The 26287-nt window shown below is 35.6% G+C and overlaps 2 protein-coding genes across 2 annotated transcripts; both read left to right on the top strand.

Annotated features, from left to right (window-relative positions):
• The first annotated feature begins 3198 nt into the window (after nt 1-3198).
• Nucleotides 3199-7746, top strand: LOC104241751 (ubiquitin-conjugating enzyme E2 28). The gene is made up of 5 exons (XM_009796682.2): nt 3199-3366; nt 3479-3570; nt 5121-5248; nt 6450-6554; nt 7332-7746. Exons 2-5 carry the CDS (start codon nt 3501-3503, stop codon nt 7473-7475), a joined length of 447 nt encoding a protein of 148 aa, XP_009794984.1. The 5' UTR covers nt 3199-3366; nt 3479-3500; the 3' UTR covers nt 7476-7746.
• Nucleotides 7747-15853: 8107 nt separating this feature from the next.
• On the top strand, nt 15854-17201 carry LOC104211591 (pathogenesis-related genes transcriptional activator PTI6-like). Its single transcript, XM_009760670.2, has one exon. It carries the CDS (start codon nt 16116-16118, stop codon nt 17007-17009), a length of 894 nt encoding a protein of 297 aa, XP_009758972.1. The 5' UTR covers nt 15854-16115; the 3' UTR covers nt 17010-17201.
• The last annotated feature ends 9086 nt before the right edge of the window (nt 17202-26287 follow it).

The following is a 26287-nucleotide window of genomic DNA, read 5'->3' as shown; positions in this document are numbered from 1 at the left end:
CTACCCTCCTGAGGCTCCACTTATGTGCCCTGGATTTGTTATTGTAGTATCGCCAATTCATATACTCATACCTTATTGTCTACCTTTAATTATAATAATGTAGGAAAATAATTTTCTTGTGTAAAATTTTTAAAAGTCGAATTTTCTTTATGAAAAATATATTTCATAAAACAAACACGCCGGATAAAAAATTGGTTCGGTGGGAACTATTAGTGGAAAGAAGAGGTAAATACACTAACTTGTTTATATATACATACTAATGCTAATGTTTACTTCCTCATCACCCATTATGTGCTGCATAGTATGTAGGAGTTGTTTTACCATGGTGCATTGGAGTGAGTGTTGGCCAGTTAATAATTCACATATTCAAAAGAATAAAAGTAGCAGAAATGAAGATATTGAGGTGGATGTGCGGGCACACTAGGATGAATAAGATTAGGAATGATGATATTCCGAAGAACGTGAACGTGTCTCCCATTGATGACAAGATGCGGGAAGCGAGGCTCAGATGGTTCAGGCACGTACATAGGAGAAGTCCAGTTGCACTGGTGAGGAGGTGTGAGCGGCTGGCTTTGGAAGGCACGAGAAGAGGTAGAGGGCGACCTAAGAAGTATTGAGGAGAGGTGGTTGGGTAGGACATGACGTGACTTAAGATATTCGAGGACATGGCCCTTGATAGGAAGCTGTGGAGGTCGAGTATTAGGGTTGTCGGGTAGAAGGTAGCTGCGCCTGTTTCTACTTCGTAACTATGTGAGGCTAGTCTGATAAGATTTTTGTCTTGGACTGCTAGTGGTTAGTCTTGTGTTCTCACTATTCTTTCGTTTTTTATATTGCCGTGTCTATTTACTGACTATTGCTATTGTTTTTCATCTATTTTCTGATTTTTGTGATGCTGTTATTATTCTTTTGATTTCTGTTGATGATACTAATATATTGTCTCTTTTTGTCTTCTTGAACCGACGAACTTTTGAAGACAATCTCTTTACTCCCTCGGGGTACGAGTAAGGTAAAATTATTGGGTCGTTGTGTTGTTGTTGCAGTAGGAGTTGTTTGTTTTCAGTGTGAGATAAAATTATGCTTATGTGTTATCATTTGGTTTTTCTGTCTTTCTAAAATTTATAGTGTTAATAAAGTTAATTATCATTGTGTTTTGCCCAGTATTGATTTTCATCCAGAGATACATGTATGATTCAGATCACACTATGTATTATACTAATTTTACATGTTGGAATCTTCACGTACGGATTGTTAGTAGTGTATTTGCAGACTTTTGTTGTCATTCTGTCAATAGTCATAGTCATCACCTTGAAATTCAATTCAAAGGTTAGAAAAAACCGTAGGTCAACAACCCAATTGAGAACCAAAAGAAAGTTGAATACAACGGAGCCCACCAAGCGCAGGCTAATGAGGATAGTGGAAGTGGACCTTCCCTTTTTTGAGTTTTTTCTCGTAAAAATTAAAAGCAGCCTTACCTATTTATATAATTTTAAGAAAATAGTACACTTTTATTATTTTATTTGTTTTTTATTAAGTAGTAGGAATATCTCATTTTGATGTTAAGTTTAGTGATTGTAATACATTAATATTAAATCCTTAATTGTCATTATCTTCGTTAGTTAGAATCAGAGGCATCTCAACAAAACCAGTGGCCTAAAGTCAAACCTTGATAAGTGGCTTAAGTTCTTTTAAAATGTTAAAAAAATAATAATTTTAATTTACCTATTTACAATTAACATTATTCTATAAGTAATACAGGTGTTTAGATAAGAAGCAAGTTTTTTTATCTGATCAAATATTATCTTTTACTTGTATTATCTTTCTTTAATACTTTTAATTTAAAAAATAAGTCTAAACCATCAATATCTTTCATGGTTAAGGCAATGTCTTTCCAGATTCTCGTCACCTAGTTATATCAAATTCTTTTACCTTTAAATAGGAATCCAAAAATGTTTTCATGCACTTCTAATTGTTCAAAATTTTGAAGTTTGATTTTCTTAGTTTATTAAAAAATTGTACCCTTTTTACTTCAAAATTTCAATTTTTTAAAAATTTAATTTTCATAAATCTACTACTAGGATAAATTGGGGCCTCTAAAATTTTGGAGCCTAAAATCCTTGCTTTACTTGCTTTATGCTCCAACCAGCACTTATTATAATCTAGAAACTCGTTTAGTACCGTTAATTTTAGGATCGTATGGATTTTTAAATTTAGAGAACTCACAATTTATCATTATGTTTTCTTAAAAAGCAAATTATTAAATATCGAAATGAACTCAGAATAAAAAAAACGGATTAAGATAATTCATGCAAATTATAATTATCGGAAACAATTTAGAATACATAGAGTAGTTGTAGTTTTTGTGATGGCTTTTGCGCGATGTTGATAGCACACCAATTAGTCCAAACTGACATCTTTTGCTTCACACAAGTAGAGAGATTACAAAAACTAAGAGGTAGTTTGACAGTGTATTAGAGAAAATAATGTATGCATTAGCTTTGTGTATTAGTAAAATCTTATTCGGTATACTTTTTCAACTTATATATAATTAATACAAGTATTAGTTATACACCCTATTTGGTATTATCCTATGCATAGCTAATGCATAGCAAACCATGGTATTAAGGCAAAATTATCCTTAAAGTCCTTTAAAGCTAAAGAATATGGAGAACATTTTTATAAACAAATAATTTTATTAAAAATTATGTAATGAATTTTAATTTTTAATACACCACACCAAATAATGGATAAAAAATAATTTCTGCATAGCCAATGTTTGCATTACTAATCACTGCATTACTAATACACCTTATTCAACATTATTCTTATATACCCTGCCAAACGACCCCTAAAATTCAAGTTCAACACAATATTTCTTTTTTCAAATATTGTTGGTATTGAGTCTAACTTACTTGCTACCTCCCACAGTACATGTAATATCATATAATTTATTGACCATTAAATTATACGCTTTAATAGGTAAGTTTAACAAACCTATAATTCAAGAAAAAATAAACCTTGTACTAATAACTGTCTCTTAACCCGGTAGCCTCTAGTTTGACAACTCATTTTACTTAGTTAAGTCTTATTTAGGAAGTTTAAGTTTAATAATTTCTTATTTCACCTCGATTTTTAAAAAATATTTTCACATATAGTTATAATTATGTATTATAGTATATTATGATAAAGAATCCGTATTTGGTATGATGAAAATTAAATGATTGGACCTCCGAACTTTAGACGAAAGGTGCGACAATTACCATATTGGCCATTGGGGAACGGGGATTGTTCGCGTTAAGAGCCAGCAATTCTACGAAACCAACAAGGAAGAGAATCAAATTCTTCTATTCCCAATAATTCTCTAATCAGGTTCTTCACGCCTCTGTTTCTACATATATATAATTCTTCGCATATTTTGCTGTCTTCGCGTGAATTTTTGCATCTGATCTAGGTTTTCTCGCGTTGTTTTTCGTTATATCAGATTCGATCCCGATCTCTGAGTGATGGCTTCGAAACGGATTTTGAAGGAGCTCAAGGATCTCCAGAAGGATCCTCCTACCTCTTGCAGCGCCGGTATCCTTCTCTTTTTTATGTTCGTCGTCATGTCATTGTTTTATGTAAATATCTATTGTTTCGTACTTGCCAATCAAATTGCGTTAAATTTTAAATTAGTGAAGAAACTGATTTATTTGCATCTAGATTAGATAAAAAGTTTAGGTTACGCGTTCCTGAGATGGTTTGCGCTGTTTGTACCTTGTTGTGGTATTTGATTTTTCTTATGGCTCATTGTGTTACCATAATCAAGATGAGCTGCGATTTAAGCACAAAACGAGGGTGCCCGATTTTGTAGGCTTTAAGTTAGAGTTAACTTGCTGGATAAATTGTTGAATTCTGATACAACATAATATCGGGAGAAAATTGAATTGTATTAACAGTTTTGGATCCATATCAAACAGTAACACTATATTCTCTTTATTTTGGAGACATATAGACAGCAAATGTTTAAGACTTCCTCCTCTATGGTTATTTGTCTCCCAGGGATCTGTCTGTCAGTTGAATAATTTTGATACATATAATGCGATGCAAGTGAAAGAAATTTTTGTCAGTAAAGTTTCATTCTTTATTCTTCCTTTACCAATCAATCTGTCACTCAATCATATGCCACTCTGTCATTGTCATTTTGCTGATTTTTGTTTGTCCTATTGCGCTTAATATTATGTATCTACTTTGGGGAATCTTAGTAGCTTAGTTGGTTGGTACCCGAACTTTCACCTTATTGGTGAGGGTTTGATTCCCCACTTTGTTATCCCCTCCCCTAGTTTCCCTTCCTCTACCCCCGATATATAATAATTTTTCTTACAAAAATGTATGTACTTTCGTATTTTTGCCCCTGTTCGGTAGCATCCGTGCAAGTTGTTCCATTCTGCCTTTCGTTCTCTCTATACTTAACATAAACTATGTTAAAGCCAACATCTCTTTGCCACCTTTAGTTAGAGCTTGGAAGTGTTGCTCCCACTTTGCTTTTGTTAGAGCTTGGAAGTTTGTCAGTCGTCATTCATTCTGTTAGGTACTCCCACTTTGTTTTTGTTCTCGTATTTGGTGATGGAGAACCATGCATTCATATTGAAGCCCTATTTTTTTATAATACAATGTGAATTATTAATATTGAAGTCTTGCTCATAAAAAGTAGTCCCTGCCTAGATGTCTTTCAATGAGAATTCTTTGCCTACATTGTCATCCCATTGCATTAAGCTTATCATAGTGCTTTCTACTTCTCTTGAAACGCAACTCTTGTTGCCAGCTGAGTCTTCAACTTATTATGTCCTATAGAGATATCCACTAGAGAACCTTGAAAGAATTTAGTGGTTGGTAGGGCCTTGTTAACTCTGAACAAGAGGTTGTGTAAGTATTCTTTGCATCTGTATAAGGGAGGTTGTTATTGTTGATAATATGGGTCTAAGTAACTTAAATGGAACAACATGCTTAGTGAGGATTTATGTAGCCGACCCAACTTGCTTGGGATTGAGGTGCAATTGTTGTTGTTCTGTATAAGGGATGTATGTGCTATGTGGTTCATCATTGACTGATATTATCTTCCTTACCTTTATACCATGTGGTAACAGGCCCCGTTGGAGAGGACATGTTTCATTGGCAGGCCACAATTATGGGTCCCCCAGACAGCCCTTATACCGGCGGTGTATTCCTAGTTACTATACATTTTCCTCCTGATTATCCATTCAAACCTCCTAAGGTATGAAATAGTTCAAATAGCTTCGTGATTAATTACTTCTGCTGTTTGCCGATGCCCTATTTATTTTTCAGGTTTACAACTTGGAGAGTAGTTCTGTTGGATTCTGACTGTCTTATAATTCAACTTTGGATAAGGATGTGGGTATAAATTTTCTGGTTAGGAGCTCCTGGTTATGGATTATAGCTTTTAGGGCATTGCAGCCAACATAATAAGTAGACTTGGGCTGTTAAATAGTGACATATCAGTGGTGGAGTCATTGCTAGTAGATGTCCATTTTATTAAGTTACATGAACTAGCTCAGGTCAGGAATATCGAAAAAAGATAATAATTTTTTTTTTTTTGGGGGGGGAGGGGGGAGAGGGGTTGATTCATATAGCTTATTTTGCATGGTTTTGACATTTTCCTTGGGTCCCTGATGATGTGATCAAAGAAAATAGTGGAATCGTTCTCATTGAATTTAGGCTTGTTGGTGAGCCTGACTTACTAATTAAGAGTTGAGAGTCATGTGGGGGAACTCCAGTAAAACATTTTATTAGGTTATTACAGTGGTCGAGCTAGGAATTTATGTAAGGGAGCTAGGAATTTATGTAAGGGGATTCAGAAAAATACTAGAATCACTCGTTGGATTTCAACACGTGACCTAAAATAATTTTTGAACCCCCTTTGCCACTATGGTAGAATTTTCTTTTAAGTCACAGAGATTCAACAATTTATATATGCCAAATACATTTCTTTTTGCCTACATTGCGCAGTATTAGTTTCCGTGAAGCGGATTCAATTGAACTCCTTTGGCTCTACATAGCTCCACCCCTGGTATAATAATGTGTTTCATGAAGATCACCTTGTCACCCCAAAAAAAAAGGATCATGAAAAACGTTAGGATCTTCCTGCTGCCTGTAAAGTCAGCAGTACAGAGTACTCATTACAGCTTTTTTAGAATGAACAACTTTCTTCTCGGTGAAGGATTGAGAATGTGCAGGATTCAGCTTCCCTGGAAAGAAATCATGGTTAATATCAACATGGTTATCTGTGCGTGTGCGCGCACGTCTCTCTCTCTCTCTCTAATACATGTACACCCTACTATTTGGAAACTCATCATTTCGGGCATGATATGATCTGGCAGTATTTGGTGGAACTCTGACGTGTGCATAATATATCTTGTCAACATTCTTGTATTACAATTATGGATATATCCTTGCAGGTTGCTTTTAGGACAAAAGTTTTCCATCCAAATATTAACAGTAATGGCAGTATATGCCTGGACATATTGAAGGAGCAGTGGAGCCCTGCCCTAACTATTTCCAAGGTCCTTCTTACCTTTCAAGCTATATTTTATCTGCTGACAAGTAGTAAAAGCTATAAAAAAAAGGGGCAGCCCGGTGCACAAAACATTGCGCATTCACGCAAGGTCCGGGGAAGTGCCGCACCCCAAAGGGTGTGATGTAGTCAGCCTACCCTAATGCAAGCATTAGTGGCTGCTTCCACAGCTCGAACCCATAACCTATAGGTCACATGGAGACAACTTTACCATTGCTCCAAGGCTCCCCTTCAGTAAAGCTAAAGAACAAACATATATATTCTTAGGGCCTTGCTACGGTCATGGTTGATAAGAGCCCTTGCAGATAGATTTTGAAGCCATCAGCCAATTTATATAATGTTTTCTTGTTAAAAAAAGCCATCAGCCAATTTATATATTGTGAAGGTTAAAAATAATTGTACTTATTAAAAAAAGAAATGGTTTAACTAGAATATTACAGATGATAGGGACTTTTTCCTTTGGCCTCTTTGTGGTATCTATTCTTTTTTTTTTTGATGAAGATGATAGGGACTTTTTTTGTGGTATCTATTCTAGCCTTTAAGTACGGATGAAAACAGTTTAGCTCTATGTAAGACGTCCATAAGACCCATTCAATAGAGTGTCTGAATATACTCCTGTCTCAGTTTCTAATGGTGTCATCTATTGTTTTCACGGATCAATATATTCTCTTTGAACAGCTCTCCTTGGCCAGTTTAACTGGTTGATTTTCACAAAGTCATATAGATATGTTTCTTAAGCTGGGAAAAGTGTTTGTATTGCCTTCAGGTTTTGCTTTCAATTTGCTCACTTTTGACGGACCCAAATCCTGATGACCCCCTGGTGCCGGAGATTGCTCACATGTACAAGACAGACAGAGCTAAATACGAATCAACTGCCAGGAGTTGGACTCAGAAGTATGCCATGGGTTAGAACATTACCTATAAGGGCCCGAGTCCATGTAAAAAGAATTCATGTGCCTGTTCTCTCTCCTCTCCCAATCAACCAAGTGTAGAATAGCATTAAATGTTGTCCTCTCCAAGAAAAAAGAGATGCTTTGAATATTTTTATATGGATTCTAACATTTTAAGAAATCTGGGAAATGTTTATTTATCTGGTTTAGGATTGCAGCTTTGATTTTGATGATATATGTAAAGATTTTAACAGCTTCTGTATTTAGTTTCCAGTTGTGTTTGTTACTTCAGATAAACACTCTATAACGTGTGAGAACTATCCTTCCATCCGCTGAGGTGGGATATTTTCATCTTCTTATTATCTAGTTTATCTAACCATGCACAAGTACTGAAAGGTTGAAGAAAAAATCTTGAAGCAGATAGATGAGCCTGGACCGGGCTAAATTTAATGTTTGTACTGTACCATCTTTTACAAACTGATCAGGTATGGTTTTCGTTCTTCTGTTTTTGTGCTAACATTGGTTTTAATAGATTAGCTTAGATCCTGTTACTTCTGCTGGTATCAATTGCTTTTCTGGTGGTGAATGTATGTGTTTCTGCTCTTCAGTATTTGTCCTTTCTACGATTAAGCATTCTCCCACAGAAGCTATCAAATTATAATTCAAGGCAGGTCATGGCAATTTAGAAAGTGATGGTTGTTCCCATACGGGCGTTCTCCATCTAATTGATTTTGAACCTGAGATGTCATATACCAAACTCAAATCATTGAAGCCAAATGATAGATGATCCAATTCATTGAACTGGCTCTTCCCTAAGTTTCATTCATGTCTTTGTCGCAGTGAGTGTATTCATATGAAATGATAAAATACCTCTGAAGGCAAAAAAGGGGGCCCTCTAATCAAAATATCAATTAACAAAATTGTAACACGCCTCCTGGTAAATTCAGTTTCAGTTTCTCCTATGAGTAGGGGTGGACATATATTGGGTAAAACCGATAACCCGAACCGTTAATTACTTATTGGGTTATCGGTATTGGGTTATTGGGCTAATGGTTCGGTAACGGGTAAAAAAAAATTTCATATTGGGTTATCGGTTCGGGCTCGGTTTATCAAATCTGTTATTGGGTAAACCGATAACCCAATAAGGGTTTACTAATTTACTAATATACCCTTTAGTCTAGTAATACTAGGGTTTCATTTTCATTATTTCATTTTCATACCTTTCTCTGCTGTCCGCCTCTCACAGCCTCAGACCTCAGTGCCTCACTAACCTAACTCATTTCCTTTCCTGTGCTTGAACAGTTGAACTTGAAGAGTTGAAGTCCTCACTCAGTCACTCCTCAGTTAAGCTCAAGCCCTCTCCGTCAGTCAGTCAAGCCCTTAGTCCACAGTCCAAGTCAAACCTCACCAGTTCTCTGCCAGTCCGCCACCGGCCAGGCGGCCACACGGCTGAAGCAGTCAAGCCCTCACCAGTTCGACCTAATTCGACTCATGACTCATGCAGTCGGCAGTCACGCCCACACGACTGAGCCCGTCAAAACTCAGTTTTCTATATCTTTTTCCGGCAGAGCGGTGCACTAAGGTTAGTGTTTCATATCCCATTTCTGAATTCATCTTAGTTTGGTATCTTAGAAATCAATTTTTGCATATTTTCCTTTTTTATGAAGCTCGAAAGAGTGGGGGTTACAAAAGAAGTTAACTAAATGGGAAATCGAAAGGACGCAGAAGCGGGACCAAACTAAGACTGGTTGGTCTTAGTTTCCCTAAAATGTTTGGTTTCTTGAATTTATACTACACTGATTGTTTGGTTTCCTTTTTCATACTATACTGATTTATACTATAACATCATGCAAATTTAGTGGGTAACATCCTGAAAATTTGGTGTTGCACTGATTTCCTTTTTCCTTTCTGCTTGATAGTTGCTGCTTAGAGCCTTAGACTGAGTAATGTAGTGTTCTGTAATCTGTATTCCAATGTTTAACCAGTTTATAATAACCTGCAAACAAGCTCTAGAGAATTGGCATTCAAAGAACAAATGTTCAATTGTCTCAGGTGCACTATCACATATTGTGCAAATTGTCTTAGATTTTCCAGCATTTGTGCAAAGTACTGATGCCTTTGAGAATGCCTTAAGCCCTCTTAGCAACAGTAATACTGACTCACTTGTTTACTGTCTATGTTGTGGCAGGAAGTATTGAGCATTTATTAAAAAAATATGTGTTTCATTTTAAGATTTTAAGCTAAATATGTAGTTATATGTGTTTCATTTTAAGATTTTGTTGTCTCACTGTTTGATTTCTTTTAAATCAAATTTACAGTGACACAAAAACATGGCTGAAAATATCATGATTGATAAGGTGATTGGTGAAAGTGGAGCTTCTAATTCAAATGCCACATCACAATCTCAATCAGTTCAATCGAAAGCAAAAAAACAAAGAAAAAAGAGGTCTGTTGCATGGGAATATTTCGACCAAATTATTGATCCGGAAGGAAATCAAAAGGGTGTTTGTAAACATTGCAAAAGAGAATATTTTGCCGATTCAAAAGATAATGGTACGAAATCACTCCTTACACATATGGCCAAGTGTTTAAAAATGCCTTTAGATGTTGTAAAAAGTCAATCAAAACTAGGCTTTAACCCTATTCTGGGGGGTAATAAGGGTGATGTAGCCGTTGTTCCTTGGAAATTTGATCAAGAACAATGTAGGAAGGCTTTGTGTCGTATGGTGATCGTTGATGAACTTCCTTTCAGCTTTGTTGAAAAGGAAGGTTTTATGAATTTTATGAAAGTTGCACAACCTTTTTTTCGAATTCCTTCACGTAGAACTGTGACTCGGGACTGTTTTGATCTTTTCAATGATGAAAAACGTAAGTTGGTGAAGCTTTTTAAAGATCAGAGAGTTTGCCTTACCACTGATACTTGGACTTCCTTACAACGAATAAATTATATGTGTATTACTGTTCATTGGATTGATAGTGAATGGAAAATGCATAAAAGAATTGTCAACTTTTGTCCAATTTCTAGTCATAGGGGGGAAGATATGGCAAATAGTATTGTTAATTGTTTGAAAGAGTGGGGGTTACAAAAGATTTTCACTGTCACAGTTGATAATGCTAGTTCAAATGATGTGACGGTGAAGGAGCTTTCTAAGAAGTTAACTAAATGGGGGACCAATTCTATGAATGGTAAGCACCTTCACGTGAGGTGTATGGCTCATATTATGAATCTTGTTGTTCAGGATGGTATAAAAGAATCAATTGTGTCTATTGAACGTATTAGGCAAGCAGTGAGATATATCAGGCAGTCTCCTGCTAGGTGGAAAAAGTTTCAGGAATGTTGTGATGAAGGAAATCTAGTTAGGAAATCTTTATGTTTGGATGTTCCTACAAGGTGGAATTCTACATACTTAATGTTGAACAGGGCTATTGAATATGAGAGTGCAATTTTAGAATATGTTGATCATGATATTGGCTTGTCACATCATCTTGAGTTTGTTGATATTGTAAATGGAAGTCCTGCAGGTACACTTTTGAGTAGTGATTGGGAGGATGTAAAGAAATTGACAAAATTTCTTGAAATCTTTTATAAGCTTACTGTAAAGGTATCTGGCTCACTTTATGTTACATCAAATCATCATTTTCTTGAAATTTGTGAAGTTGCTGTTTACTTGAAACAATTGATATTAAATGAAGATGTTTTGTTGGGTTTAATGACAAAGAAGATGAAGGAGAAATTTGATAAGTATTGGGGTGATCCAGAAAAAATGAACAAAATGATTTTCATTTCATGTGTTTTGGATCCTCGGTACAAGTTTGATTCTGTTAGTTTTGCACTTGCGAAGATGTTCGAAGAGAAAGGGCCAATTATCGCGAAGGGAGTACATACATACATGACTTCATTGTTTGATGAGTATGTAAAGTCTTATTCAAAAGATAAAGTTTGTCGTCCCTCTTCATGTTTATCTAACTCTTCAATGGACACAATGGAAACTTCAAATGGATCTTTTGGTTCTTTCTTTGAAGAATTAAAAAGACATAAAGCTGGGTTTGGAGGTTCAGATTCTAAATCAGAATTGAAAAAATATCTAACAGAAGAAGTTGAAAATGAAATAGCAGACGGTAATATATTGCTTTGGTGGAAAGTAAACTCACCTAGATTCCTCATTCTTGCTGAGATGGCTCGGGATGTATTATCTATTCCTATTTCAAGTGTTGCATCTGAATGTGCATTTAGCACTGGAGGGCGTATTCTTGATTCATTTAGGAGTTCATTGACTCCTAAATTGGTGGAAGTTCTCTTGTGCCTTCAAGATTGGCTTCGAAGTGAGCCATTACCTGTAAGTGTTGAGGAAGATTTAGATGTTCTCGAGCAACTAGAACAAGGTAGCAATATTTTAATTTGTTTGATTGTATATTATTTTTATAAATAGTTTATTTAATATTTTTGTTGTTTGACTTGTTAATATGTATTATCATAGATTTTGCCAATCTTGGAAACGAACCCTGCGATGATGATATGTAGAATCTTAGATAGTTGTAAGTTAAAACTTTGGTAAGTTAATTATTCAACTTATATGTTATTCAAATATTACTTGCTTAATATATTTTCTTGTTATGTTTAATAGGTGTAACCATGCCTCGACTTTGTGGTCTCAAAGCTATCTCACATGTTTGGAGTCACTATGAAAGGATTGAAGAAGGTGATGATGGATGGTGGAAAGTAAGATGTAGTTATTGTCATCTTGTTTTATGTATTATGTTTGGACTTTGGACAATTGGACTTGTTAATCCTAAGGTTGATACTACTTTGCATTGTTATTAATGTGTTTGAACTATTACTTTGGAGTTTGGACATTGTATACATATGTTTTTGAGCTGTTTGCATTTTGTATGCACAAGCAATTGAGGTACTGTCGTACTGGGTATGTTTAGCTCCCATTAATATTTCTTCGTGATATGTACAACTTTGTGTGACTGGGTATGTTTAAAATGGGAGCTGTTTGCATTTTTTGGGTATGTACTGTGACAGTATGATTGGGTATTTTTAGTTTGAGGCAAAAAATGTACAGCTTTGTGTGCTGAAATTATTCAGCGAGAAGTTTAACTTTAAACTGAAATTATTGTGAGAAATGTTGGTTTTATGTGCAGCTTTGTGTGCAGTTTTCTGTTATGTACTGTGACTGCCACAAGATATTCATATTAGCGTTCAGTAAACTTTGTACAAAATTTACTTTGTACAAATATTAGCGTTCAGCACTCTTAATTTTAGGTAATATTCAGCGTTCAACACTCTTAATTTTAGGTAATATTCAGTGTTTTCAGCAATCAGCACTCTTAGTTTTAGTTTTACCTTATCGGGTAAGCCGATAACCGAACCGATAATGATCAATAACCGATTAACCGATAACCGATAACCAATATCTTATCGGTTTGGTTATCGGGTTATGATATTTGTAAACCGATAACCGATAGGCAAAACCGATAATGTTCAAAATCGAACCGAACCGACCGATGCCCACCCCTACCTATGAGGGACCTTAACCTTATTAAGAAACTAGGAGGGAAATCCGGAAATAATGTGCACGGAAAAACTAGTAGATCTAATTTTTTTTATTTAACAATAACAATAACATTAGAGAATCACCACCAAAGGATGTGGTGCAACGGATGTGGTTGCTCTTCCCTTAACCAGAGGTCTCGGGTACGAGCCTTGGGTATGGAAAAATACTTGGTAGGGAGCGCCCCCCGAATGGGGCCTGACACAGTGCGAATTCGGATATAGTTGGACTCCAATGCGGGTAAAGTATTGCTTCTTTATGCAATGAGACAAACAAATTATATATTATATTCGTTTAATGAAAGAGAACTTGTTACACATGTACGATGTTCTTTGAATTTGGGACTTTTGATGTCCTTTTATTCTTAAAATGGTTCTTTTTCTCAAGTTGCTTTTACTTGGGGCCCAAGCTTTTTAACTCCAGTACACAAAAAAAGAAACGATTTCAGCTATGTGTATTGATAATTTGATATTTGAACCGGACAGTGTACCTTGGCCCTGTTGTCTACGATTTTTGGTAAATTGTGCAACTGTTTGTCTCTTCTCGCTGATTTATTGTTTGAAAAATCTTTAAATTTGATTTCGTTTTTCTTTTCCCTTTTCTTGCTAATCTTTCTGTTTAGTTAAAATATATTATATTTATGAATTTCTTTTATACCTTGGAGTGCAAACATTAGCAATTAAGACACATCTTTTAAAAATGGAACAAATAAAAGATGATGTGGTATAACCAATTTAAGTTGTGTCGAGTTGGAAACCACGCAAAACAAGGATACGTTTCGCTTAAACAATTCAATATGGTAACCAAATCAACACATTCATAAATTCCTGCCAACAATGCATAGCTATTATTAAACTAAGAAAATAACAACAAAATAGGGAACTCTTGCAAAAAAAAAAATGAAAGAAAATTGAATACTAGAGAAGTTTTTCTACGCAGTTAACATAGGAATAAGAAAACCTCCATTCGGTATCAGTAGTCCAAGGCTTCAATCTCGTGATAATACATTTTATGTTTTGATTTGTAAACCACAATTTTCTTGGGATACGAAGATTAGGTGCTTGGTTGACAAGCAAAAAATTAAAAATGTAAGTAGTTAAGATTAATAGCACAAAGAATTTATTTAATCGTTTAGAATTCAGTAAAAGGTTTGTGAGATTCCTTAAAAAGTCAGTATTCGTTATCGGTAAAATAAAAATTTGGGTGACATATAGGTGACCCAATGATTTCACCAACATTCTCATGGTCACGCATCTATAATTTTCCCCGCTGCCTTAATAATAAGCATTCATTATTAAGAGCTAATATTTTTTATTTTTTGTTCAATAATTCAAACATATTATTTAATAATAGTCACGTTATTTTTTAAAATTATATACTCACTGAAATAGAATAAATGCGCAAAGCACGTACCCTAATATTATTACAACTACGTCAAAAATAGGTACATAAGTATATCGAAAGAAAGATCTTTAGATTTTTTTTTAAAAAAGATTCCAACTTTCTTACAAGCTTAGGTTTTAAAAAAAATGACGCATTCTTTCGTCTGATTTGCCATTAGAGTAATGAGAGGTTTTTTAAAAATGATGTGAATAAACGAAGAGATCGGACAATTTCGCTTATTGTGTACGTAATTAATATGAATTAATATATCTAAATTTTAGCGTAATATAAAGTAAAATTATATGTTTAGAAACTACATAAAAAGTACACGTTAATATATATTTTTGGTAAGTAAAATATTTTAATTACCAATTGAGCTACTTACGGCACAAAAAAAAAAAGAAGTAAAATTGGAGGATGAGAACCCTCAAACATCAGCCTAAATCCTACACCAGGTAACAAGTTTCAAACTATGGTGAACTAAACTTTTTATATTCAATAATGTTTGAAAATTTTGTAATATTTGTATTTTGAAATAGCAACGGTGTTCTTCATTATTGATGCAGTAGAAGATATTTTTGTAAAAAAAACCCTGAAAAAGTATTCTTTTTCTTAATTAATTAATTAATCTTTTTTAATGATATCACAGTAGGGACAGTCAAAAGAAACTTGCTGGGCAAGGAGCGGTAGGCGATACTCGATAGGTCATTTAGCAAAGGCCCACACACCCATGCGGCGATTCGTTTTAACCGCCTTTCATTTGTAAAAGGGAAAAATATATTATTGAATATTTATCTAAAAATATAATGATAATTCATATTCTTCCTTGCAATTTATTCCATACTCCCTCCAGTCCATAAGTATCATTTATACATAATAAAGAGTGAATTACTTTTAGTTTTTCAGATTTATCTTTATTTACATATTTCACCGTGTCAAGTTAATAATATGTAAATGTTAAAGAAGGGTAATTTAGTTAAAATACTTATTTCTTTCTATGAATTATTATTTTGTTAACAACGTGCCAAAAATAAAAAAAGTCACTTAGTTATGGATAGGAGGGAGTAACTTGTTTTAACAAGTCAGATTTTCTCCATTTCACTAATGCAATTAATTTCTTTCTTACTGTCATTAACATGTGACTTTATTTTGGTTGGATAATTCCAAATTAGTTTACAAGAAAATCAACTCCAAAAAACATCCTTATCTCAAATTAATTAATTAAAGCATTCATATTTTAATCTTTTTCTGAAAAGGACCATCCGAAAATCTCAAGAAAATTACGTTACTTATTAGTTAATGATAAATTTAGTGAAACTAATTAATAAAAAATACAAAGCAAGAAAATTCCAAAAGGGAGAGAAAATATCGGCATAATAATATAGTTATTAACTTATTATTTGACTAAAAGACTCAAAAATGGGATCCTCTTCCTGTTCTTCCTCCTATATATCTCTTGATTCTGTTCCATTTCCCTCTTCTCTCTCACACATACACACACACACACTTTGGTTTCATTGACTAGTCGTTAAACCTCTCCCTCTTTAATTCATTTCATCATCAGTTACTGTTACACTTTCTCCTCCATCAAGACTTGTTCTTCCTTTAATTTCTCTCTTCTCTAACTCCCTCCCTCTCTCTCTTTCCATTTTTTCATCCACCCCTTTAATTTTTATCATATAAATCACTCTTTTCTTTCTCACTCTCCATGTTAAAAAAATGGAAGGAAAATTTTCACAAAGTATCAAGAAGTGTGTAGTCCACAGGTCTATCAATACTAAGCATGAGAATAAGTTGACTCCAAAAGTTGTTCGGATTTGTTACACTGATTGTGATGCTACTGATTCTTCAAGTGACGATGATGATTATTTAGAGAAAAAAAGAGTTAAAAAATATGTTACAGAGATTAGATTTGAGAAAAAAATGTCTTGTGGAGATGTGAAGAAATCATCAAATTTGAGGCAAAAGAAGAAAAAGATGATGGATGTGAAGACAAACGAAAATGTTAAGAAATTTCGTGGGGTTAGGCAGAGGCCATGGGGAAAATGGGCAGCAGAGATTCGAGATCCAGTGAAAAAGACCCGAATTTGGTTAGGCACCTTTGAAACTGCTGAAGAAGCTGCTATGGTTTATGATCAAGCTGCTATTCAAATACGTGGTCCTGATGCTTTGACTAATTTTATGAAGCCACCAGTGAAGAAAGAAAGTGTGATCACTTCACTTTCGGATTATGATTCTACAGGGGAGTCTGAAAATCTCTGTTCTCCTACCTCTGTTTTGAGGCACAATGACAATAATATTGGTGTTACTGCTACTACAATAGTTACTAATGAAGAGATGAAGGACGATCGGAAAAGAATGGAATTTGTTATGCAAAATGATCAAAATAAGATTTTGTTAGATGATAATTTGCCATTAATGGATCAGTGTTTTCTTAAGGATTTTTTCGATTTTAGGTCTCCTTCTCCATTAATGGATGATGTTTTGCCAGCTTTTTGTGATGATATTGATTTTCCAGAAATGGATTTTTTAGATGGAAATGGAATTTTGGATGAAGATTTGGAGTCATGTACGTGGGATGTAAATGATTTCTTGGAAGATCATTGTTGTTGATGGCCATGGAAAAATAATGGAAGTGAGAGTAGAAAGTAAATATTTTTTTTTTTTTTGGGTAAGTGATTGGATTTTTTTGAAGCTTTCTTTAATTTTCTGTCCAAGAACATGTAGGGAAAGTTTTTAGTGGAAATTCTTGGTGCATAAGTATGATTTGGATCAATTAATCTATAAGGTTTTTATCTTCGTTAATCGTGTAAAGTAATTTTAATGTTTAGTCTTCGTCAATTGTGTCAAAAGTAGGTGTGAGGCCATGCAACTATACTAAGTTATTTAAGAATTTTGTAGTATTTATATATGTTACTTTTTGTTTGTTTGTTTGTTTCCTTTTTTGTGTTTGAATTGAATAATAGCATTTATTAAATTTATTCATAATTATAAATTACGAACTACTAATGGAAATTATTCATGTGCCATAAAAGTAGTATTTTGTACCCAAAAAATGTACTCCTAATAAGAATTTAAAAAAGAATTGATGTGTTTTTTGACCTTTTAGTATAAAAATGGAGCTTTTATTTTGTTCAAATAAAAAAAAATTCTACACCAAACAATGGTGGATCTAGAGTATAGATTCTATAAGTGGTAAGTTGGGAAAATTTATTCTAAAATTACGTCTAACACTATTTATATTTATGTTCTTATATACATAAGGCTCGATTCCTTAGTACTACTTACTACTTAGATTTTTTCCGAATTTGGAAGACCATAGTATAGAAATCTCTCACTGATGTACACCGAGTCAAATTTTTTTTCGCTTGAATTCTTTAAAATAAACAGTAAAATTAATAAATCAAACAACTGCAGAGTGATGAAGTAGGTGAACAAAAAATCTCATGATTTATAAGTCAAGATCTTTTTAGCTCATTTGATGTTAATTAATTATAAAAGACCAGTAATAGTAAAGTCTACTGTGTTTGTACTTTTCTTGTCATGGACGTGTGGGGTTATATAAGACGGCTTTATAATGATCATGTTGTATAATCTAAAATGAAAAATGAACACCTTTATGCTAGAGAAATTTCTTCATTATTTTCGCTTTGGCGCCTCTTAACTAACTTATACTATCACTGATTAGTTAATTAAAAAAGGGTAAATACTCACACATAAGAATAGATAGGAATGCGTGTATAAAAACCAAAGAGCATGAATTCCCAAGAATAGTTTATCTAATCAAGAACATAAAGACAAATTAATAATTTTAGGGGAGTGTTTAGCTTTTACCCTGTGGCTGCCTGAACAAATGGTCTCTTCTGCAGCCTTTGGCACCTGCATTTGCAGTCTTTCATGCATAGGACTTTTTGGTTTTGACTTTGACGCCCAATTGCTTTTCTTCTTCTTTCTGTTACCGTTTTTTTTTTTTTTTTTTTTTTTTTTGCATAATGGCTTCCTGGCCATTTAAACTTGTAGTGCTTTTGAAAGCCGATACATGAACTTTGGATTTTCCTATTTGAACACTCCAACTTGACAAAATGGGTAATAATAAACACATTTGACCGTTGACCATGCCTATGTGGAAGCACTACAGTTGATATGGCTAAACTATGTGCAAATCACGCTCCCAAGATGCGTGAATAGTATTATTTTTACTTAAAAAAATTAGAATTAGAATAAAATATAAATAAAAAAATGAAAAAGAAAAAAAGACTTTTCCAATTTTTTCATCTTCCTAGGTGTGCACCATGGATTAAGTGATGCTATCATATGAGTAAGTGATGCTACGAACTTCACCAGACCATGCTGGAGCATGTAAGTTCAGAATCCTAGTGAAAGAGACTAAGTAGAACTGGAGGGTGCATTGGCATTTGGTTGAACACTGTTATATGAACAGTGTGCAGAATGACCATTTTGGATATTCGGAAGATTTGGCCCATGTAAGGTCTGGTTTGAAGGTTTGGAAGCATTCTCGTGAGGAGCAGGAGTAGTTTGGCATTGGTTTTGAGTCCTTTGGTTTGCTTGATCACCTTGCCTGGCCAACTGGTGAAGTTTTGAGTTTTCAACTTGGTGGTGATGATTGATTTCTTGAATGGATTGAGTTGAATTTTTGCATAGAGGATCCATGGGTGTAGTAGAAGGGATTCTAATTGGAAATTGGTCTCCAATTGGCCCAGAATTGATAGGGGCATTTCGTCGAACACCTTGCTCAACCGGACTGCCTGAGCTTTTGGATTGTAAAATTGGAGGAATTGGTTGGTACCCATATGAAATTGGACGTGTAGGAGCATTCTCCTCATCAAAGCGAACATTTTGATACCTTTCTTTTCCAATTTGGATACATGGAACACCTTGCGTGTTCATTTTTGCCTCGCCGGAGTTTTGCTGCTCGTCAGAGGGGACGATTCCCACGGTGGAATTGTCCAACTATGTTTCAGGCGTTTTTTTCCTTTTTGTATTTGTAACTTTTTTTTCTTCTGATTTTGTATTTAAAAATAGGACCCACAAATAACACATGGCAAGTAATAAATAGCTTAGCATGTTGTGTTGTACATGTCAACGCAATTGATATACACGCTATGGTTGATGTGTTTATTATTACCCATTTTGTTAAGTTGGAGTGTTTAAATGGGAAAATTCAAAGTTCGTGTATCGGCTTTCAAAAGCCCTACAAGTTTAAGTGGCCAGGAAGCCATTACACTTTTTTATTTTTTTATTTTTTATAATAAATTTAAGTTGGGTATTTAGAAGAGTTAAATAAGAAAATGAGAAGAGTGTATGGGTCCAAATTTGACCGATCACGACCAACGACGAGTACGACAAACAACCGGGTATTTTCGAGTCGACGTCCCAAGGGAGGCGACCTTAGGGCAAAAGAAGAGATTGTACGACCCTTAATAGTGTAAGCCCATTAGAGGACATTAGGAATATTCCCTCGAATATTCCTTATATTTTGCTTCTTACAATTTAGAGGTTTTTCTCTCTTAGTATAAAAGGGGGATAAAAACCTTGTAACAGGGCATTCAGATCTGGGGGAGATGACTATTCTTGAACGAAAAGAAATTTAACAACAATCTTCACTTTATCTGTTATCCTCTTTAGAGATTATTATATTCAACTAAGATTTACCCCTTCATCTTAGATTGATTTGTCCAAAAAGGATTTCGTATCTTTTGAGTCAAACAATTTGGCGCCGTTTGTGGGAATTTCTACAGCTGAAATCGTAGTTTTCATCTAGATTCTTGAAAGTGATAAGCACTTTTCTTCCAACTTCGTAAGAACCAACGATGGTGGAAAAGGGGGAAGCGAGGCTAAAGGTAGTAGCGGATGTCTCGAATAATCTCCTGAATTCCCTCAACGAAGCCAGTGGAGAAGGAAATGAGAATGCAATACCAAGTGCTACACCGGAGGGGGAAATTTTACCTCTTCTATACGGGGATCTAACGATCTTGCGCGAAAAGGGAGCCTCAACATCCGCAATAGGAGAAGCGCCGCCAACAGTCAAAAGGCTACTGAAAGAATGGTTAACGAGTGCCTTGAGTAACATGTTCGAGAAACCCACTCAAGGAGGCGTCGAAGACGCACCACCTACAGAAATCGCAGTTGTCGCCGATGAGCCAAGCGCTACACGAACAGGTAACACCCGCACTGCTACTAATACAGTGACGGTGCACTTATGGACATCTTAAAGAAAATAGAAGAGATGGAAAATGAGAACAAAACACTCCGCGACCAAATGAAGGAACATCAGGAGAGGGTTGATAAAATACCAGGCGCTCCTAAGTTATTACCAAAACGCGATGTGGGTTGATTCGTCGAACAACCTTATAGTGAAGGAGCAGCTCCCCATTCTATTCCAAAGACCTTCAAAATGACGCCATACTTGAAAATATACTACGGGACCACGGACCCGGAGGATCACTTAATCCATTATGTTATCGCAGTAAAAGGCAATGATCTATCAAAAGAGCAGGTACTGTCTGTGCTACTAAAAAAGTTCGGTAAGACTTTGACGGGGGGAGCATTGACATGGTACTCCCAACTACCATCACGATCAATATCGATGTTCGAAGAGATGGCGGATAAATTCGCCACCGCTCACGCGGGAGCGAAGAAGGCCGAGGCTAGGGTTAATGATATCTTCGCCGTCAGGCAAATAACAGGCGAGGGATTTCGGAATTTCCAAGCCCGATTCAATAGAGTGAGGATGAGTCTACTGAACGTGTCAGAAGGGATGGTAGTAGCAGCCTTTCAAAATGGGCTAAATAGAAACGGATCAAAAGCAACCAAAAAATTACTCAGCAGACTCATGAAGTACCCCCTACCACATGGAAAGAGATCCACAACGCTTATTGCGCAGAGGTGAGGGCAGACGGGGATGACCTGAACGACCCGCTTCAGCGATTAACATCAGTCCAGACTGAGATGAGGAGACATCGATATAACGACGGGCGAAGGGATCAACTACCACGTTTCAATCGAGAAAGGTATCAGCCCTATGTCCAAACATCCAACCCACCCCCTCCGCGACATGCGGATGTCGTGCCCCGGCATACTGCACCCTTCCAAAACGAAAGAGGTATGCCTCCATTACTATCTACTCATAATTTTTGTGTTTCCCCTTCAGAGATAGTATACGCACTGGAAAAACTGGGCACGAAGGTGCAGTGGCCGCAAAAGATGAAATCGGATCCAAGCACTAGAAGGTTGAACGTCCTATGTGAATTCCACCAGGAAAGAGGACACAAGACCGAAAATTGCATAGGTCTGCGACAAGAAGTAGTGAGGATGTTAAACCAGGGGTACCTGAAAGAACTGCTAAGCGATAAAGGACAGGCCAACTTCGCTAGAGGGCGCGACCCACCTCAAGGACCCCCAAATCCACCATCACCAGCTCGTACCATACAAATGATCATTGGCGGCTGTGATGACAAGGTAATTAACCATGTGAAGTTCACCACCACACATAAACTCAAACGGACAGTCGCCCACGAACGGTATGAAGACCTCGAAGATAGTATCATCTTCGATAAGTCAGATACCGATGATGTGTCTTTCCCTCACTATGATGCTTTAGTTATAAATTTATGCATCGTAGATACCGATGTAAAAAGAATAATGGTGGATGACGAAAACGGCGTGTGTATTGTTCACCCACGAGTTCTCATACAAATAAGGCTCGAGGATAAAATAATACCTCGTTGCATAACACTAACATGTTTTAATAATTTAGTGGAATGGACATATAGAGAAATAGTACTACCTGTCCTAGTAGGAGGGGTTACTCTAGAGACGACATTCCATGTCATGAACCAGGAAACGGCCTACAACACCATCATAGGGCGACCATAGATACCTGCCATGCGACCTGTCCCTTCAAGCTTCTATCAAGTAATCAAATTTCCCACCCTATAGTGGATATTCAGCATCCGAGGTGAGCCGCGTACCGCCAAAGAATGCTATCGGAGCGCCCAAGATTGCACACACACCAAGCAACTAAAATGGTAAAGTGCGGAAGCATAGCAATTAGCCATGTCGGGAACCAAACCCGACGCACAAGTAGAGGTCATCAAAGACCCGGACATCGTAGAAGCTTGCAAGGCAACCATAGAAGATCTCGACCCCGTCCAATTGGATAACATCGATAGCACCAAAAAGGCTTATGTTGGACACAACCTCTCGGAGCCAGGTAAGTATCGTGAGTTTTTAACTAACAACGCCGATTTGTTTGCTTTTTCCCACTTAGATATGCCAGGAATTCCAAGGGATATCACCATACACAAACTGAATGTCGATCCACTTTTCCCGCCGGTACGACAAATGAGGAAAAAATTCAATTCCGCAATCAATGAGGCGGTCAGCAAGGAGGTTGATAAATTACTCGCCAACGATTCCATCAGAGAATCGAAATACCCCCAATGGGTTGCCAATGTGTTCATGGTCAAAAAGAAGAACGGGAAATGGCGAATGTGTGTTGACTTCATCGATTTAAACAAAGCGTGCCCGAAGGACTCTTTTCCGTTACCCCATATCGACCAACTTATCGATGCAAAAGCAGGGCATGAACTGCTGAGCTTCTTGGACGCCTACTCCAGTTATAACGAAATTCTAATGGCTGAAGAAGATTAAGAAAAGACCACTTTCATCACTCATTGAGGAACGTACTGTTATAAGGTGATGCCTGTCACACCTCCTTTTTCGCCCGCGCCGCCCGCAACAGGGGCGCGAAAGGGAGTTTTTTCCAATTAAAGGACAATCGAAACGAGATTTATTTATTTATTTCAGAGTCGCCACTTGGGAGATTTATGGTGTCACAAGTCACCGATTGAATCCCAAATCGAGGAAAATATTTGACTTTCCAAATGAAGTCTGCGAACCAGAAATTCTAAGTAAGGAATTCTATTGACCTGAGGGAAGGTGTTAGGCACCCCCGAATCCCGTGGTTCTAGCACGGTCGCTTAAACTGTTGTAATGGCTAGATATTTGATTTTAATACATATTATAATTTATGTGCTTTTATCAACTTTATACCGCTTTTGTTATTATTATTTTTAGAATTTCAACGTCGTGAAAAATGCATTTCGAACCACATCGCAATTAATGCACTCGTGGTTGTTGACACGTTTTGACTCCGTTGAGACTTGGATTTGGGTCGCATAAATGCGCACCCGAGTTTAGGGATGTAATATTATTAAAATCGTGCCCAAAAGAGTCTAACACTTTATTACTTTGGAAAAAGCCGTGAAATTTGCTAAACGGCCCATCCCGAAGTCTAAGTATTCAATTAAACATTTACCGAGGGCCCCGCAATTTGTGCGTTTTATTGGGCGAGGCTCATCTCATTTATTTTAAAAGGACAATCCTAAAATGCCTACATTTTTCTCTATTAAATTTGTCTCTAAAAAATGAAAGAGAAAAGGTCTTAATTTATTTACATGCTTGAGTTGTTATAGTTTGGTTTCGAATATGATTCATAAAATCTGAAAATGATGCAATCATGGCAGTCCGTTGCCAATGCAGGCCCAGGCCCAACGTGTATGGCATAAAACTGGACCTGAGCCATCTTATTCACATGTTACTACCTAGTTACATTATACTAGGCATGTTCACAGTTTGTCAAATAAAAAAAAATTGGCAATCTAATTTTAATCCTAGACCATTTACATGCTGAAATTGACCAATAGTATTTAACTAAACAATATTCCTACAAGTTCCGAAATGGTCTATTCGTTTAATGAACTAACTGTTGAATGTTTAAGAATAGTCTAAATCAACTAACATGCTTTTTGAGACATGATAATCATCCAACAATAACGAATTAACTAGACAGAGTAACTACACCATTTATTTATTTTTTAGGCAATATATAGATAGTTCGTCCGTTAAGCTATCGTCAGATGTTCCACTATATATATTAAACAGCTACATGATTCTGATTAGAGTAAGCTAAATAATTTATATATACAAATAAAATTCAGAATATAATTAAAATAAATTCAGAACTTCAACTCTTCATTTCGTATTCATGCTTCATGTTTCAGTTTACAGTAACCAGCGTGTCAGTTGTGTACCTGATATTGGAAGCAAAAGAAAAGGGAGATCAGCAGAAATTCAGTAGCATACAACAACAACAACAACAACAACACCCAGCAACCAGTAACAACCAGCAACGAGAAACCAGCAACAGATTTTAAAATCAAGATAAAAATCCAGAAACACCGACAACAATCAACGGACAGAAGCCAAGGGAATCTTTTCAGATTTGAAAGACTAATTAATGTTTAACCCTTAATTTCTGAATCCGTATATCAGAATATTTAGATTGTATATCAGGTGTAGACTACTCTCTCTTTTAATTTCCAGAATATTTTTATTTGTATTTTGGAAGTCTTAATATTTTCGGAATTTTTCTCTCTCTTCAATATTCAACTCCCTCTCCCTTGTGTCAAAATCTGCTCTATTTATCTCTCCTCACGGACCCCTTAATCAATTAATCAAAATAATAAAAATATCCACTTTCTCTTACCAAACCCACTACTATATAAAAAAGACAATTATTATTTATTTAATCAACTTTTCTTGAGCCCCGCAATCCCACTATGTCTTGTTCCCCATTTTTGATTAAACAAGTGCATTATTCCCCACCATTATGTCTTGTCCCCCACCATGTATTATTTTAATATTATTAAAATATTATTTAATCTTAATGGACAGAGAACTCAAAATAAATAATTGTTCAGATATTTAATTCCAAAAATACCCCTCTGACCTTACTGAAATTACCATTTTAACCCTGAAAAACTGTAATTTACCAATCTACCCCGTCAGCTATAACCAATTCACCTAATCAGTTCTAACCAAAATATAGCAGCTATAACCAATTCCTAATCAAATTTTATGAACAAACTCAAACTACATGAGGAACAACAAAGAAACAACTGGAATTATTTTGACTGAACAATATTTTTAAACAACAAATCTACTTTCAGATTTCAACAACAATAACAAACAAATATATTCAAATCATTGAGCTCAAATTCAAATTAAACTTAAATAAAATAAATAAACAGATTCAAATCACTAAACTCAAATAATCAATTGATCTTCAAATTAAATCCAACAACATTACAACAAACATGCATGATTCAAAATAAACCAAAAAAAAAACCAAAACATAAACTCACATTGAATCAATGGATTAAAACGAACTTCAAAAAAAAAATGAACATGAATTAAATCTATATTAAACAACAAACACGATGGATTCAAACGATTTAAACTAACACTCTTCTATATTAAAACTAAATCCTTTTAAATTAATAAAACAAACTGAAGAAATAATTAATTGAATCTTCAACTTAAAACTAACAATATTATAATTAAACTAATAATTTCCACATAAATGAAACAAACTGAAGAAAATAACAAAACGATAAACACGAAATTAATATCGAACATATCTAATTTCAGATCCGAAAATATCAAACAAATTACGAACAGAAACGAAACTTAAACCCACTAACCGGATCGAAACGACGATCGAAGAAGATGGTCATTTGGCGTCGTTTGAAGACGACGCAACGACGATGATGAAACAAGAACGCAATAGCAACGACGGGATCCGGTCGCGGCCATGGCATCAATGACGAAGCTGGAAGAAACAGAAGCATCGGGCAGCAGCAACTCAGACGCAGCCATGGCAGCAGCAACACGACAGAGCAGCAGCGACAGTGAAGCAGCAACAACAATGAGCGACGAAGAAGAAGCAACAAGCAGCAACAATGGTGTTATGGTGGTACGTTTGGGCTGTTGTGAAGAAGAAGGAGACGCGCAACCATGGGAGCTTG

Source organism: Nicotiana sylvestris, chromosome 1, assembly GCF_000393655.2.
Source record: "Nicotiana sylvestris chromosome 1, ASM39365v2, whole genome shotgun sequence".
In the NCBI taxonomy this organism is placed as follows: Eukaryota; Viridiplantae; Streptophyta; class Magnoliopsida; order Solanales; family Solanaceae; genus Nicotiana; species Nicotiana sylvestris.
Note: the sequence above shows the minus strand (reverse complement) of the source record. Positions and strands in the feature narration are given on the sequence as shown.

What these genes read in the sequence shown, in the direction of transcription:
- LOC104241751 (XM_009796682.2), top strand. Translation starts at nt 3,501, where the DNA reads ATGGCTTCGAAACGGATTTTGAAGGAGCTCAAGGATCTCCAGAAGGAT. An exon ending in TCCTACCTCTTGCAGCGCCG is followed by an intron (nt 3,571 to 5,120) that starts GTATCCTTCTCT and finishes ATGTGGTAACAG; the next exon opens with GCCCCGTTGGAGAGGACATG. An exon ending in CTGCCCTAACTATTTCCAAG is followed by an intron (nt 6,555 to 7,331) that starts GTCCTTCTTACC and finishes TATTGCCTTCAG; the next exon opens with GTTTTGCTTTCAATTTGCTC.
- LOC104211591 (XM_009760670.2), top strand. Translation starts at nt 16,116, where the DNA reads ATGGAAGGAAAATTTTCACAAAGTATCAAGAAGTGTGTAGTCCACAGG.